The sequence below is a fragment of the Hemiscyllium ocellatum genome, chromosome 17, assembly GCF_020745735.1.
Source record: "Hemiscyllium ocellatum isolate sHemOce1 chromosome 17, sHemOce1.pat.X.cur, whole genome shotgun sequence".
Lineage (NCBI taxonomy): Eukaryota > Metazoa > Chordata > Chondrichthyes > Orectolobiformes > Hemiscylliidae > Hemiscyllium > Hemiscyllium ocellatum.
The window spans coordinates 57,461,890-57,476,221 of NC_083417.1; the positions used below are offsets into that span (position 1 = coordinate 57,461,890).

Sequence of the window (14,332 nt, forward strand, 5' to 3'; positions counted from 1 at the left end):
TGCTGTAGACTGGAGAGAGACAGATGGCAATGCCAATTACACAACGAGGGAGAACTGGTGTAGAAATCCATTCAAATACAACTCTCAGGGCCACCTGAGGCTGGACATTGACTCAATCTTCATGGGTGTTTCATTCCACACGCTCCATTTACTCCCATTAACTTTATAATTAAATACAAGCAGCTTAGTTAAATAGTTAGGTTTACTCAGATCCCCCTTGACTTATTTCTGTGCTCTTTCCAAGACCAACCCCCCTCCTCTCCTTTTTGCATAAAATCTTGGCATCAATAAGGATCAGTTCCATCCAAGAAGTTGCATCATGTCTATTCTTCACTTGTCAAACAAAAAAAACCTACTGAACATTTTGTTCAAGGCTTCGTTAACCTAATAATTCACTGAGCAGTTATTTGAGGAATATATTATCTCTTATCAATAGCAATATGAAAGCCTCATTACGAAGTTTTCAGTTAGACTGCCCTGGTGCCTAGCTCGCAGCTTTTTCATGGTGTACTCCACACACTGCATTCAGACACAAGCCAATCACCCAGTCACAAATGGACAGAAAACATTTGCTTTAGGAGCAGGATAAGCAGTGACCCAGTGCCTCTGAGCTCCAATATGATCTCAGGTTTTCATTGCCCACTCCCTTCCTCTCCTCCCATGTACAGTGGTCTGCCTCCAACAGGTGTGTTTGGCTGTTGAATTCAGCACAATGGCTAACCTGACAGAACATGCAGAGCCCAGTTGCAGTCGTGGATCTGAGGCTTCCAGGTATAACTTAAACACAGACAGAGAGAGAGACAGAGAGACAGACACAGAGAGAGAGAGAGAGACAGAGACAGAGAGAGCACGCAAGAGAGAGAATGAGAGAGAGCGAGCAGAGGGAGATTTCCCTGCGATGGCCAGTCAGCTGCTTGTCTGGCCCCACCAAGGTAAAGGAAGAGAATACAATAACGAGTAAGACATCAACTTAAACAAGATGGGGAAGTCTGTTGCAAATTTGGATTGTCAAAGCTCAAGTACATAAACAATGGACTGAGAAAACTGTTATCTGCAAACCCAGCTCCAAGATTTGTTTAACTGAAAATATCCTGACGTGCCTGGGGGACGTGATTGGATAAGGTACATTTTTAACAGCTTCCCTTCAGTCATTAACACTGACCTCTCCCAACAGATGACTGCAAGGTATTATAGAATATCTACTTACTCTTGGATCAGCTCCCTCTGCGCGATGTTGCCACATTCCATTGCCTGAATAATTATTTCATGCTCTTCCTCAGAGAGGCTCTTATAGGACGTGAGAGGCAGGCTCAGCTTCTTGGCCGGAGAAGGGTCAACACCCTGGAGCCACGGGTGACCCTCAATCTCTTCCAGAGACGCCCTCTTCTTCGGGTCCCTCTGCAGCATCCTGGAGATCAAACTGCAAAGGGGCAAAGAACAAACAAACACGTTACCAGGAGGAAGGACTTGCAAACCCAAAAGGACTTCATTTGCATGCAGTTCACCACAGGTTTAAACTTCTCTCTCAGGAGAGGACCTTCCCTCCTGCCACTTTCGGTCGGCAAAGGATGGAAACCTGTTCTGAGGGAGTTGTGAACAGGCCTCAGACCTTTCAAGGAATACCCAAGAACAGAGTGTCACAGCCGGTGACAGCAGGTCAGCAGCTGACCCTAACCTCTCTTCAGCTGATCTGGTCATCGCTGCTAAAAACAAAGTGGGTTCGAAATTTATGCCAGGACAGCAGGTGAGGACTTCAGGAGTGTTACCGTGAATGACCAAATATTTGCAAAGTACCAGAATGGTAATGAAAAGGGCTGCTTCACTCTTGGAGATGGACTGTAAGTGCTAACGATGTGAGTCGCTAGCTTTCTGTCACATTACAAGTACATTCTTTGCAGCATCAGAGAGTGCAGTCCAGAACAAACATCAATTGCCTGGACTATAAATACCAGAAGTTGTTGTGATCACAGTAAATCCTGGGGACATCCTACCATTTATATAGCTCTGCTTCAGTTCCAAAGTTTTCCACAGGTGCTCCAGCCATCCCAGTACCATGTATCTCTCTGGTTTCTTGAGGAATGGGATTCTGGATTGCTGATACTTTGGTGGGGTACCTGCAGGAGGGTCAGGATTACTCAGCCCAATAAGGGCAGCACGGTGACTCAGTGGTTAGCACTGCTGCCTCACAGTGCCAGCGATTCGGGTTCGATTCCAGCCTCGAGCGACTGTCTGCGTGAAGTTTGGACATTCTTCCCCGTGTCTGCGTGAGTTTCCTCTGGTTTCCTCCCACAATCACAAAGACGTGCAGGTCGGGTGGATCAGCCATGCTAAATTGCTCATCGTGCCAGGGGCATTAGTCAGAGGGAAATGGGTCTGGGTCGGTTACTCTTCAGAGGGTCAATGTGGACTGGTGGGGCCGAATGGCCTGTTTCCACACTGTAGGGAATCTAATATAATCTAAATAAACCCAACCCACATCGGAGACAAACATTACGCAGCCTACTCCTTCATTTGAGGGAAGTTCCCCAGACACACACAACTCTCATGGCAAACTTGGAAGCCACCTAAATAAAGACTGTCCAGTAAAAACAATACACCACTTCAGGCAGCAGGTAAGATAGAATTTGAATCTGTGAGAACTCCCTACCCACCATAAAACATCCCCCTCCCCCGCACCCCCCGTTCCCCAAAATACCTTCAACGTCAGGAACAAGTCCAGCAGTCAACAAGTCCATCCAACCGGAATACTGCACTAACGCTGTGACCTAATTATTATCTCTTTGACACAAGACACCACTGACTTCCCGGTGTACAATGTAGGAACAGGAATGTGCTGTTTAATACAGGAATCAGCTATAGGCAGTGAGTGATGTGAGGCACATTCTGTTACACAGTAATATACATAAACGCATGACATACAATAATGAATTAAAAGACAACAACAGAAGCATCTCACAGTCACACAGAGTAACAGAGACATACACATTGTGTTCAAAGAATGTTATTGCTCCTGCTATTCCCCGTGGAGCTCAGCAAATGAGGAACCATTCACCAGCACCCATTTGCAGAGATGCAAACAATGGGCTTCTAAGAGCTTTTGCAAATGTCCTGGTGCTAATTTTATCAATGCAGTGTGTGTTTAGACCCAGGACTGGAAATTGCTCAAAGCATGTCTCTCAGGGTTAATAAATCAGCCGTTGAATTAGTGAAGTTGTAAGGTTTACAGTTGCTAATCATTAAATATTGACCTTTTGACTGCAGTTTCCATTTTCTGATGCGCAGTGTCAGCAGCTGGACTTGCTTAAGTGGACCCACAAACAACACATTTCAAATTCATCTCCCATGTGAATCCCAGGTCCTCACTGACACATACAGACCCAACTGCACAGTTACGTTAAGTTGGTTTTGGGAATACTGAAGCATAGTTCAAGTAATATCACAAAAAGTTAGAGTGCAGTGGGCTATTTTTTCCACTTGTACCTGAATTTGTTGGGTGTTGGGAAACCTGTGAAAATTAAGACATTTGGCATCTAGCTTTATACTGCTGGACTTGGCTCATGGTTGCATTCTGGTCTCAGTCACCGGTAATCTCATTCCAAACAAAACCAGCTAACATGAAGAAATAGAATTGTGAATAGGAATGAATTGCCCAAACACCATGGATTGAACTTCTTAAATTTCCATAAACTTCTATCACTCTAGATTTTAAATAAATAGCCCCTAAGCTGTCAAATATCTTCAGTTTGGGAGTTCAAAGATCAGATGGGAATTCAGAAACACACTTTGGATTACTGCAGTTTCTTGAAGCCAAATACTTGCAAGTTCAGTCACAGAAAGCCCACAGGCCCTGGCCTGAAATCACGGTATTTTCCCGCCAACACTATAAGAATCCACTGGGAATAGATGCTGAAAAAGCCTCACAGCATTAAGGAACAAATTTCAAAAAAGGATTTGAAAAGCTAAAGTCCAGGTGCAATCCCTGGTTTTTGAGAGAAAGAAGAAACAAATGGAATGTATATTTATGTAGCGCCTTTCACACCCTCAGAAGGTCCTAATAAAACCTAATCAGTGCTTAATCTAGGTCAAGATGGAAGCCACTGTATACACAGTAAGGGTTCACAAACCACGAGTTATATTATTATTGGTTTCTTAAATGATGTTTATTGAAGGATAAGTGTTGACCAGGAGAACTCCTCCATTCTTCCTCAAATAATACCATGGGATCCTTTCTGCCTTCCTGACAGAGCTTGAAATTAATGTCAAAAAGTCAGTGATCCCTATACTATAAGCCTAGATCCTCAAATCTTAGGATTGATGATTGGACATAGAATTTTCTGACTCACGAGCAAGTTTACACCACTGAGTCAGAACTGACTCATAACTCTGCCATTCAGATTTCAGTCAGGATGTTAACAGCACGCTCCTAACTGTTCTCAACCTGCCAAGTGCACACACAAGATCAGACTCGCCGAGATGTTGTCAGGAAACCAGTTTTTCCCAAATTCCAACACCTTCAACATTCACCAAAGAATCTCTACTGAAAATTTACTCTGAGATCTGTAAACACCCTGATTTAACCTGATTAGGTGGTACGCTGCATCAGGAATTATTTTGCTGCACGCAAGGTAAGCAGGAATGAGAACATTTTCACCAAAGGTGACTCAGGAATTCCACTGTCTCACATTCTGAAGCCTGTCACTTCAGCATGATGCAATTCTCACCATTATGAAGCTCTCAATGTTGGTGATTGCAAACCTACAGATAACATTGTCTGATCGATAAAACCCAGGTCAAGTGGTTGCGTGCACACCATCTGATTTTGGTGTGTTTGTTGGCAGTTCTGAAAGAACAGCTGATTCCCTATCATGCGGCTGGTTTGAGCTCTCTGTCCAAGTGGAAGATGCCACCACGGGATGGAGCGCTGGCTGAAATCCAATAGAAATGCAGCGCACCAGCTTTTTGCCCATAACTTCCAAACAGCAGCTACATCCTGCCCAATGAAGGCAATGAAAGTACTTTCCTCAAACATTCCAGCCCATTTGAAACAATGGGCGAAGGCAATCTCTGGCCAAAAACTCCCAACAGACATTGCTCCCATGATTCTTTTAAGAAAGGAAGTTTTGCAGAGGATTCTTCTAACAATTATTTTGAGGACATTTAACAGAAGGGGTTTGAATCCTTTACTTCCTCATGAGCCCAAACGAGACACTATTAATACTTTAATGGGCCTTGGTTAGCTCAGCTAGCTGGGTGGCGATGTCAACACCGCAGGTCCACTAAATAGATCCTGCCTTCTCAACCTCAGCCCTTGCCTGAGGCATGGAGTCCTTCTGGTTAAACTCTCCAGTTGTGTCTCTCTCACTAACGAAAGATCAACCCTATTTCCCTCTGGGAGTATGGTGGCGTTACAGGAGCACTTTCGAGTTTTAAAAATTGCTACGATTTAGATTTTTGTTAGCTTGTACATGTCTATAAGTAATTCCCCTCCTACTTTGAGGTCATTGTTTTCCTCTCACTAGAATTTCCCAGATAGTTGGAGAGTATGCAGCCCCAGTGGAGGACCACCATGTCCCGGTCTCAGAGTGAGACATGGGAAATCCATCCAAAACTTGCCTTTGCCAGGGTATAATATCCAGTGAGGAATTTAAAAATGAGAGGAGGTTGTTCAATGCCGAAAGTCCATTCTGTCATAAATAATGGGTGATCTGTAAGCTGATCTATTTTATTTGCATCTGTAACCTTAAACATACTTTTCTGACGAAAAAAAATAGTTCATTCCTTTCTGCATCCCCCTCGAACTTGTGAGCTGGACCGAGTCTGGTAAACATGATGAATGTCAGATCCAACCTGGCGCTCCCCAAATTGCCACCACAGCCTTTTTTCTTTCATATTGTGTTGAAGTGGTGATTAAAAACAGGCAGTGTTTATGTACAGTATTTTGGTATGGGAACCCAGCTGGTTCGAATCTGCAGCCTACAGGCTGTTGAATACAAAACACCAGCCCCAGAGACTGTTCTAAGCAAAGCACCACACTCTAACACATCTTCACTGGATTATTCTCTCAACGTGCCTTCTGTATCTCTATCCTTCTCAATACCTTATACTGCGCACAGACAGGAAGTGAAGATGCAGCACATTGATAACTACAGTCAATCATACAGCAGAATACCTTCACTGCTTTCCCACTACACTTCACTGCAGCTGTCTGAGACACTTGTGAAGTAGCAATGTCAAAGTTAGGAACAAAAAACAAAATTAGGAACACTGGGGCAGTACTGTGGCTCACTGGTTAGCACTGCTGCCTCACAGCGCCAGGGACCCGGTTTCAAATCCAGGCTTGGGCCCCTGTGTGGAGTTTGCACTGATCACCCAGTTTCCACCGGGTGCCCCGGTTTCCTCCCGCAATCTAAAGATGTGCAGGTCGGGTGAATTGGCCGTTAGGTGCATTAGTCAGGGGTAAACGTAGGGGAATGGGTCTGGTTGGGTTACTCTTCGGAGGGTTGGTGGGCCAAATGGGCTGGTCCCACACTGTGGGTAATCTAATCTAATCATTCAAAAGTGCACAACAGCTCTCTCAAATACTGACGGAAGCAAGCCTTATGCATCAGCCCGTCAGCTCTGATACACTGATGTACTGCAGCCCCTCAGGCAACACATGCTACTGACAGCTCCAGTAGATTGAGCGTCATGCATTTTTATTTACACCATAATGACTTAACGTTTCCTTGTCTTCTCTAGATCTCCCCAGCCTTCGATGCAGCATAGAGGGTTAATAGCTGCTACACTAGATGCTGTGTACTTGCTGCAGGTACAGGTACGGCCTGCTGTGAGATTTACACTGTACCCCTGCCACCTTTACCCCAATTGTTAACAGCCAATAAACGTTCACTGAATGCTACAGAAACTGTGCAGCATCTGAATGACTTCCGGTCCTCACCTGTCAAAAGCACCCCAATCCTAGTCATAAGAATTCTACAGTCAACTCCTGAGAAAGCAGTTTGTGGTTCCCCCTGATAATGTGGAACTGAATAGAGTGCTCGTGCTTATTACACACAGTACCTAACAAAATTGGTTGTGTCGTGTATCGAAGCGAAGGGGGAGAAACCCTGAGCCCAATGGGGAAAGCCCAGGGCTTTGTACACTGCACCTGACCCTGATCAGATACAACAGGTAATTAGGAAGGGAAATGGAATTTTGTCCTACACTGCTAAAGGGATTGAGTTTTTTAAAATTCATTTGTGGGGCTTGGACGCCGCTGACTGGCCAGCATTGATAGTCCATCCCTATTTGACCTCGAGAAGGTGGTGACGAGCTGCCTTCTTGAATCGCTGCAGTCCACTTGCTGTGAGTTGACCCACAATGCCGGTAGGGAGGGAATTCCAGGATTTTGATCCAATGACTGAAGGAACACTGGAATATTTCCCCAAGGAAGGGTGGTGAGTGGATTGGAGGGGAACTTGCAGGTGGTGGTGTTTCCAAGTACCTCCTGCCCTTGTCCTTCTAGATGGAAGTGGTTGTGGGTTTGGAAGGTGCTGTCTCTAAGGATCTTTGGTGAATTTCGGCAGCGCATCTTGTAAATAGTACACACTGCTGCTACTGAGCGCCAGTGGTGGTGAATGTTTGTTGATGTGGTGCCAATCAAGTGGGTTGCTTTGTTCTGAATGGTGTCAAACTCCTTGAGTGGTGTTGGAGCTGCACCCGGTGGGCAACAGGGGAGTATTCCATCACACGCCTGACTTGTGCCTTGTAGATAGTCGACAGACTTTGGGGTGTCAGAGCTGAGTTTAAAAGTAGAAAGGCTATGTTGCAGCTGTACAGGGTGCTGGTAAGACCATATCTGGAGTACTGCATGCAGATTTGGTCTCCTTATTTGAGAAAGGATGTACTGGCACTGGAGAGGGTGCAGAGGAGGGTCACTAGATTCTGGAGTTGAGGGAGTTGGTTTACGAGGAGACACTGAATAGATTGAGATTATATTCATTGGAATAAAGAAGAATAGGGTGGGGAGGGGGAAAAGAGGATCTTATTAGAAACATATAAGATTATGAAGGGAATAGATAAGATAGAAGAAGAGACGACATTTCCACTGGTGGGTGAAACTAGGGTCAGAGGACAAAGCCTCAAAATTAGGGGGAGCAAATTTAGGGCGAATTGAGAAGGAACTTCACCCAGAGGGTTGTGAATCCCTGGAATTCCCTGCCCAGTGAAGTGGTAGATGCTACTTCAGTAAATGTTTTTAAAGCTAAGATAGATTTTTTATTGAACGATAAAGGAATTAAGGGTTACGGTGAGAGGGTGGGTAAGTGGAGTGAGGCCATGAAAAGATAAGCCATGATCTTACTGAATGGTGGAGCAGGCTCAAAGGACCAAATGGTCTACTCATGCTCGTAGTCCTCATGTACGACCCCTTTTTCATCCTGAATCACTGATGGGCCAGCCTTCTAACTCATTTACATGCAGCACAACCTCCAGCTAAGCCAGAACCTGGTGAAGTGCAATACCACAGCTATAGCAGGTACATCTTGCAAAAGCTAATGCATACAAATATGTTTACATCAACAGTAAACACTTAATCAGCTGAGTATCCAACTACTAGCCATGAGTGTGTCCCATAGATCATTCTGTATGGTATTCTCTATCAATTTGCATTGTTGAATATGAAATAGAGAAATGTGTTGGACCATTTTTTAATGCTTCTGCTGTAGCCCATTACTTACACCAGTTCCAAATCAATTGTTCAATGTCATTAATGAATTCATTGATCCCTTTACTGTTAAAACCAGTTCACCGAAATCCACCATACTCAGGTTTTGGCTCATGACATGATTCATACAGACAAGGAAGGGTCCCAGGTTTAGACTATAATTACTTCACTGGTCTCAACAGCAGCACTGGAGAAAGGTCAAGCAGTTACTCTTGCACTCCCTGGAACAGAGCTGTCATTAGTCACCAGTGCTGGGTGGCTGAGATTCCAGTCAGGCTTGACAGAGATGCTCTCATAATAGTCTTTCAAGAATCAACAGTCTTTCAAGACTGGGACTCAGACAGTTCCGTCCCCCTCAAACAGTATCCGTCCAACACATGGCTACCTCCATCTGGAAGGACAAGGGTAGCAGATACATGGGAACATCACCAACTGAAAGCTCCTTTCCAAGCAACTCACCATCCTGACTTGGAAATATATTGTTATACCTTCACTGTGGCTGGGTCAAAAAGCCTAGAACTCTCTCCTAAAGGTCATTGGAGGTCTACCTACAGCACTTGGACTGCAGCAGTTCAAGAAGGGCAGCTGACCACCACCTTCTCATGGGTAATTAGGGACGGGCAATAAATACTGGTCCAGCTCTTAATGCCCACATTCTGTGAACAAAAACAAACTCAGGTCACACCTGAAGTTGAACCATTTTACTGAGGCGCGATAACTCAGCTAGTCTCTGTGCAAAAAATATCTCCACAAGACTCAATTATAGAATTTAAAAAAAAATGAACCAAATATCATGAGGGAAAAGAAAAGTAAAATCCAAATGTTCACTGCTTGGTTAATGTAAAATAATCAAAATCATTAAGATGGGGACCAAGACCTTCTATCACAACCCACTTGCGTAGAATAACAGTTTTTCTTGATTACTGAAGACCCAAGCGGGAAAAGGTGTGTTGCTGCTGGTGTACAGCACAGATGGCCATGTTGCTGTCTCAAATCCTGCAGCTAATAAACTGCCAGTCTCCGTACCACTCACTGCTGCACTTCAGTCATAAAGAACACTTGACACAAGTCAGGCAAGGCTGGCAGGTTCAAATTGTTCCCCTACCCAGGCACATTGACAAGAAGGTGCTGATGGAATGAGACGCATAAAAAGCTACAAGGTAGGAAAGCCCTGCCCGGTCACACTAAGGCCAGGTCAGTCCAGTCAGTCCACAGCAGCCAACCATAACACCTCAGAAACACTGGCACTCCTGGCAGCGACTTTGCGAGATTGTTTTTAAAAGCTAATACACCAACTATTCTAAAACACATTTCAAACTCTGACTTCGTGTTAGGGAAATTTAGGTTAATTATCTATGACACTCTCCCAGGGCATGTTGTGAGCAACCAATGATCGTTGTCCTTATGCGTGGAGTGTAATAAGCGGTATCCGACTCTACAAGATTTTTTTTAAAAACTGTATGACATCATTTTAATTATTTGTTATAGCCCGATATTGATCAGCAATGGCCAGCTTGTTCTGTCAGGAGGTGATATGCTCCACAAAGATCATTCCTATGCAGATTAGTGGAATCAGCCATCTCTGGCATTGCCATTGTAACTTTTAAGGGTTTGGATTAGCCCCCCCCAGGCTGGTTTGGCATGACATGGGCTTCAGGTAGCCCCCCCTCCCGGCACACCCAGATAGTGAGCAATACAGTATCTTCATCCGGCTTTCCAGCAGGAAAGATAAAATAGTTATAAAAATGCATGTCCTGTATTTACATTTGGCATTGCCTACCTTCAGGGTGTCTCTGTTTTACAGAACAGCTTTCAATTTAAGAAAAATGTCAATGTGTGCACAGTAATTTCCCAGAAACAGAAACAAAATTAATTATCTGCTTTAGGGACAACGGTAGAGGGATAACTGTTTGCCAGGACACTTCCCCATGCATCTTCGGAATAATCCCACACTATAATTTGTATGACTTGGAAGACCTAGATCAAAGCTCAGCATAAAGGAGACTTGACTGTTCTCACCATAGAACACCCCACTATACTGCACTGGAATTTAACTTTAATTATTGTGCCCATGAAACTCAGTTAAAAATAAAGTTATCAAACATCTGATTGCCCTAACCTCCTCATTAATCTAAGTGGATTCCAGAGAAACCAACTTTCTTGAGTCCATGGAAAATGGGGAATGCAATGGTCCTGCTTTTTAAGAAATTGTTTGACAAGGCAACATCGGAAACTACCAGAGGAGGAAGAAAGGCTACAGAACTAAGTGGACCATACCAATACCAATTATAAACTGGCTGGAGGGTAGAAAAGAGATTAGGAGTAAATGTCAGCTTCCTCACATAGTTCAAAGGGATTAAAGGTGTACCATAAGGTTGTATTATATTACCATTTCTGTCCATTCTGTACCACAGGGGATATTAAACAAGGAGGCATATTAAACTAAAGGAGGCTTCAAGCAGATTTTGACAAAATGGTGGAAAACTGGCTGATGGAATTCAGTGTCAGCAAATGTAAGGTGGCACAGTTCGGTAAAAGGAAGTTAAATAGAGGTAGGTATCTCGGCGATACATGACGACAGTTCTCATATCTCAGTGCACCCTGGTCAACCTCACTAGTCGAAAGGAAAACAGTGATCACTTTAAAAACTATTGTATATTTTATTCAGTAATAGAAACAATGCAGTGCTAAATCAAATGGCTGGAATACAGGAATTGAAAATCTCATGAACATGTAATTTTCAAATTTCTTCACTGAAGATGAATGAAAAGCAACAGTGTTTCATATCCTCGATCCTACAGTGTCCATGTGATGCAAGTTAGACATAGTTTGTTGAGAGTAAGTTTCCCAATTGTTAACTAAAAACTTGGAGATAAATTTGTCAACTAGCTTCACTTTTGGACTGAAGTACTGAAATCTGGATCAACCCTCCTTAGTGCAGGGCACTAAAGATATTACACTCACTATATTCACGTTCACAGCAATGAATCTTATTTTTGCCAAATACCTTTCTGACTTCAATGGTTTCTCTGCCAAAGAGGTCATGTGGAGTACAGTAACAGTGAGCACAGTTGTACTTCCAATGTGAGAGCAGTGGCCCCCTGAATAGCTTCATCACTGCAATGATTTGCAGCAAGGCTGGCATTATGCCCAAGACTGGCATCTCTTCTCTGTAAGTGCTAAGCTACCGATGGGCAGCACATCATTGCAAAGGAGATTGTCCATAAATTCTGCTGTGATTGATTGAACAAAATACAGTGCCAGGGATTAGCAGGTCAGTCTGAAGGACAACAGCACTGAGATGCTCTGCAATATCCTTTTCAATTCCCTATTCAGTATTGCTACTCAGTTACAGTTTCTGTTACAATTTAAGATAATGCAGGGTTTTGTCAAAACCCTCTATAGCTTTGGAATTTAATTTTACCTCTCAGATCCTAATCTGATTCGTTTTTTGAAGTGATATATCTCACAGTTACTCCCATATCATAAAACCGACACTCTGGACCTTTACTGTTAATATTATATCAAATCCCTTGAATCCTGCAGCATCAAATACGCAGGATGTCTTGCTCACTAAGTACGAAAGAATGAATCAGTGAACCGTTTGATGTTTTTACCCTATCTCCATAACAGTCAGACAAAAATAGGCTTTTCCATCATCGCTATTCCCATGCGATTTATTTTATTCACATCTCAGCAAGCTGCCTTTGCAGATTATACACATCAGTGATGTTGCTGGCCACCAAAGTACCTTAAAAGAAGTGAGCCATCTTTAAATAGTCCCTTCAAGGGGATCAATGCAGCATGATGGCTTCAGCTCAATGCATGAATTTGTATTAAATAGTTTCACATCTACGTGTTACTAGAATTTAAAGACTCAGACCACTATTCCATTTTGGATCACTTAAGCAACATAACAACAGAGAGTAGGATTAGTGAAGCCTGGCCCAAAATTGCAGTGAAACTTGCAGCATAATTATGGGGCAATGTCAGTTGAGGAGGAACTCAACACGCTCATTTCTGTTCAGCGGAAAAGATCCAACAATATCCTGGGGCGGCATAAAGACACACGCAGGTTTTGACCATTTTTAGAAATCGCAGTCCATTTTATGCCATATCCAGCTTTCTTCAGAGCTTCTATGATGCCTCCTGTCAAAATCTTAATGAATGTAACTCTGCCACAAACGCCCTGCAGCTCCCGACCATTTCTAGAATTTACATTAGTTTGGAAAAGGCAGTGAATCTATACGCCTCATCTATTTAGATACGATAGGACAGAGTGGCAAGGTAGGTAGATACTCTGCCAGCTCGGTCTGCCCTTTTGCCTGCTACTGGCAAAAAGGAAGGAAAATGCCAGACTACAGGATTGCTAATATAGGGTCCCAGACGGGCCTTTAGCATGGAGAGTGTGGGGATTTGATTAGGGCAATAGGTCAGCAACATATAGTGGAAAGATTAGCAGACTAGACCAGAACATTCTGGCCCATGGATGTCATAGATAGCTAGACAAACCACCAGTAAGGGCTACACAGACAGAGAAGTGTTAGCTGACCATCGAGGGGACCAGTAAGCTGGGCAGGCAGCGCAGTCACCTGTGACTATTCCATGTCTTGCAGCCTGTCAGGTGAATGCTTCTCAGGGGAAAGCAACAACAGCAGCCAGATCAGTGCAACAGGGAGGGTCGAATTGTAGGTGAGCAGTAGTGATAAGGGAGCAGGTAGGCTTTCCGTGAGACTCCAGGATGGGGCATTGCCTCCCTGGTGTCAGGGTAAAGGATGTCTCTGAGCAGGCACAGGACATTCTGAAGGGGTAGGGTGAGCAGCCAGAGATTGTGGTCCACATTGGTGCTAATGACAGAGGCAGGGAGAGAGAGGAGGTCCTGCAAAGGGAGTTCTGGGAATGAACTTGAAAAGCAGAACCTCTCGGGTTGTAACCTGTTAATTACTTCATGTGTCATATCAGTGAGACAAACAATAGGGAGATAGTACCATTAAATACATGGCTAAAGGGCTGGTAGAAGAGGAGGGCTTCAGAGATTTGGATCACTGGGACATCTTCTAGCGCATGTGTGACCTATACAAGAAGGTGGGGTTGCACCTCAACTGGAGGGACACCAATATCCTGGCAGCAAGGTTTACTTGGGAAGGTTTACCTGAGAGTGTGGCCTGGGGAGGTAGGATCTAGTGCAGTAGGTCAGCATGAGAAATTGTCCCAGTGTCTCCTTGGGTTTCCTCCAGGTGCTCCAATTTTCTCCCACTGTCCAAATATGTGCTGGTTAGGTAGATTGGCTATGCTAAATTTCCCATATTGACCTGGGATGTGCAAGTTAGGTGGGTTAGCCACGGGAAATACAAGGTTACAGGGATAAAAGATGGAGGGAGATATTGGTGGCTCATTGGAGGGTTGGTGTTGACTGAATGGGCTGCTTTCATATTGTAGGGATTCTAGGATTCTATTCTATGATACTATCAGAGACTTGGTTGAGAGAGGGACATGACTGGTAGCTTAACATTCTGAGATTTAGGTGAGATAGAAAGGGATGTAAAAGAGGTTGGGGGAGGGGGTGTTGCGTTACTGATAAGGGGGCACTATCACAGCTGTACTGAGGGAGGACATCTTGGAGGGCTC

General features: G+C 44.0%; 1 protein-coding gene across 1 annotated transcript in view; it reads right to left on the bottom strand.

Moving 5' to 3' along the window:
* snrkb (SNF related kinase b) overlaps window positions 1–14,332 on the bottom strand; it is a 122,584-nt gene that overhangs the window by 7,021 nt on the left and 101,231 nt on the right. The window contains exon 4 of the mRNA XM_060838196.1: window positions 1,208–1,420. Coding sequence (XP_060694179.1) covers window positions 1,208–1,420 — 213 coding nt within the window. The remainder of the gene's footprint in view (window positions 1–1,207; window positions 1,421–14,332) is intronic.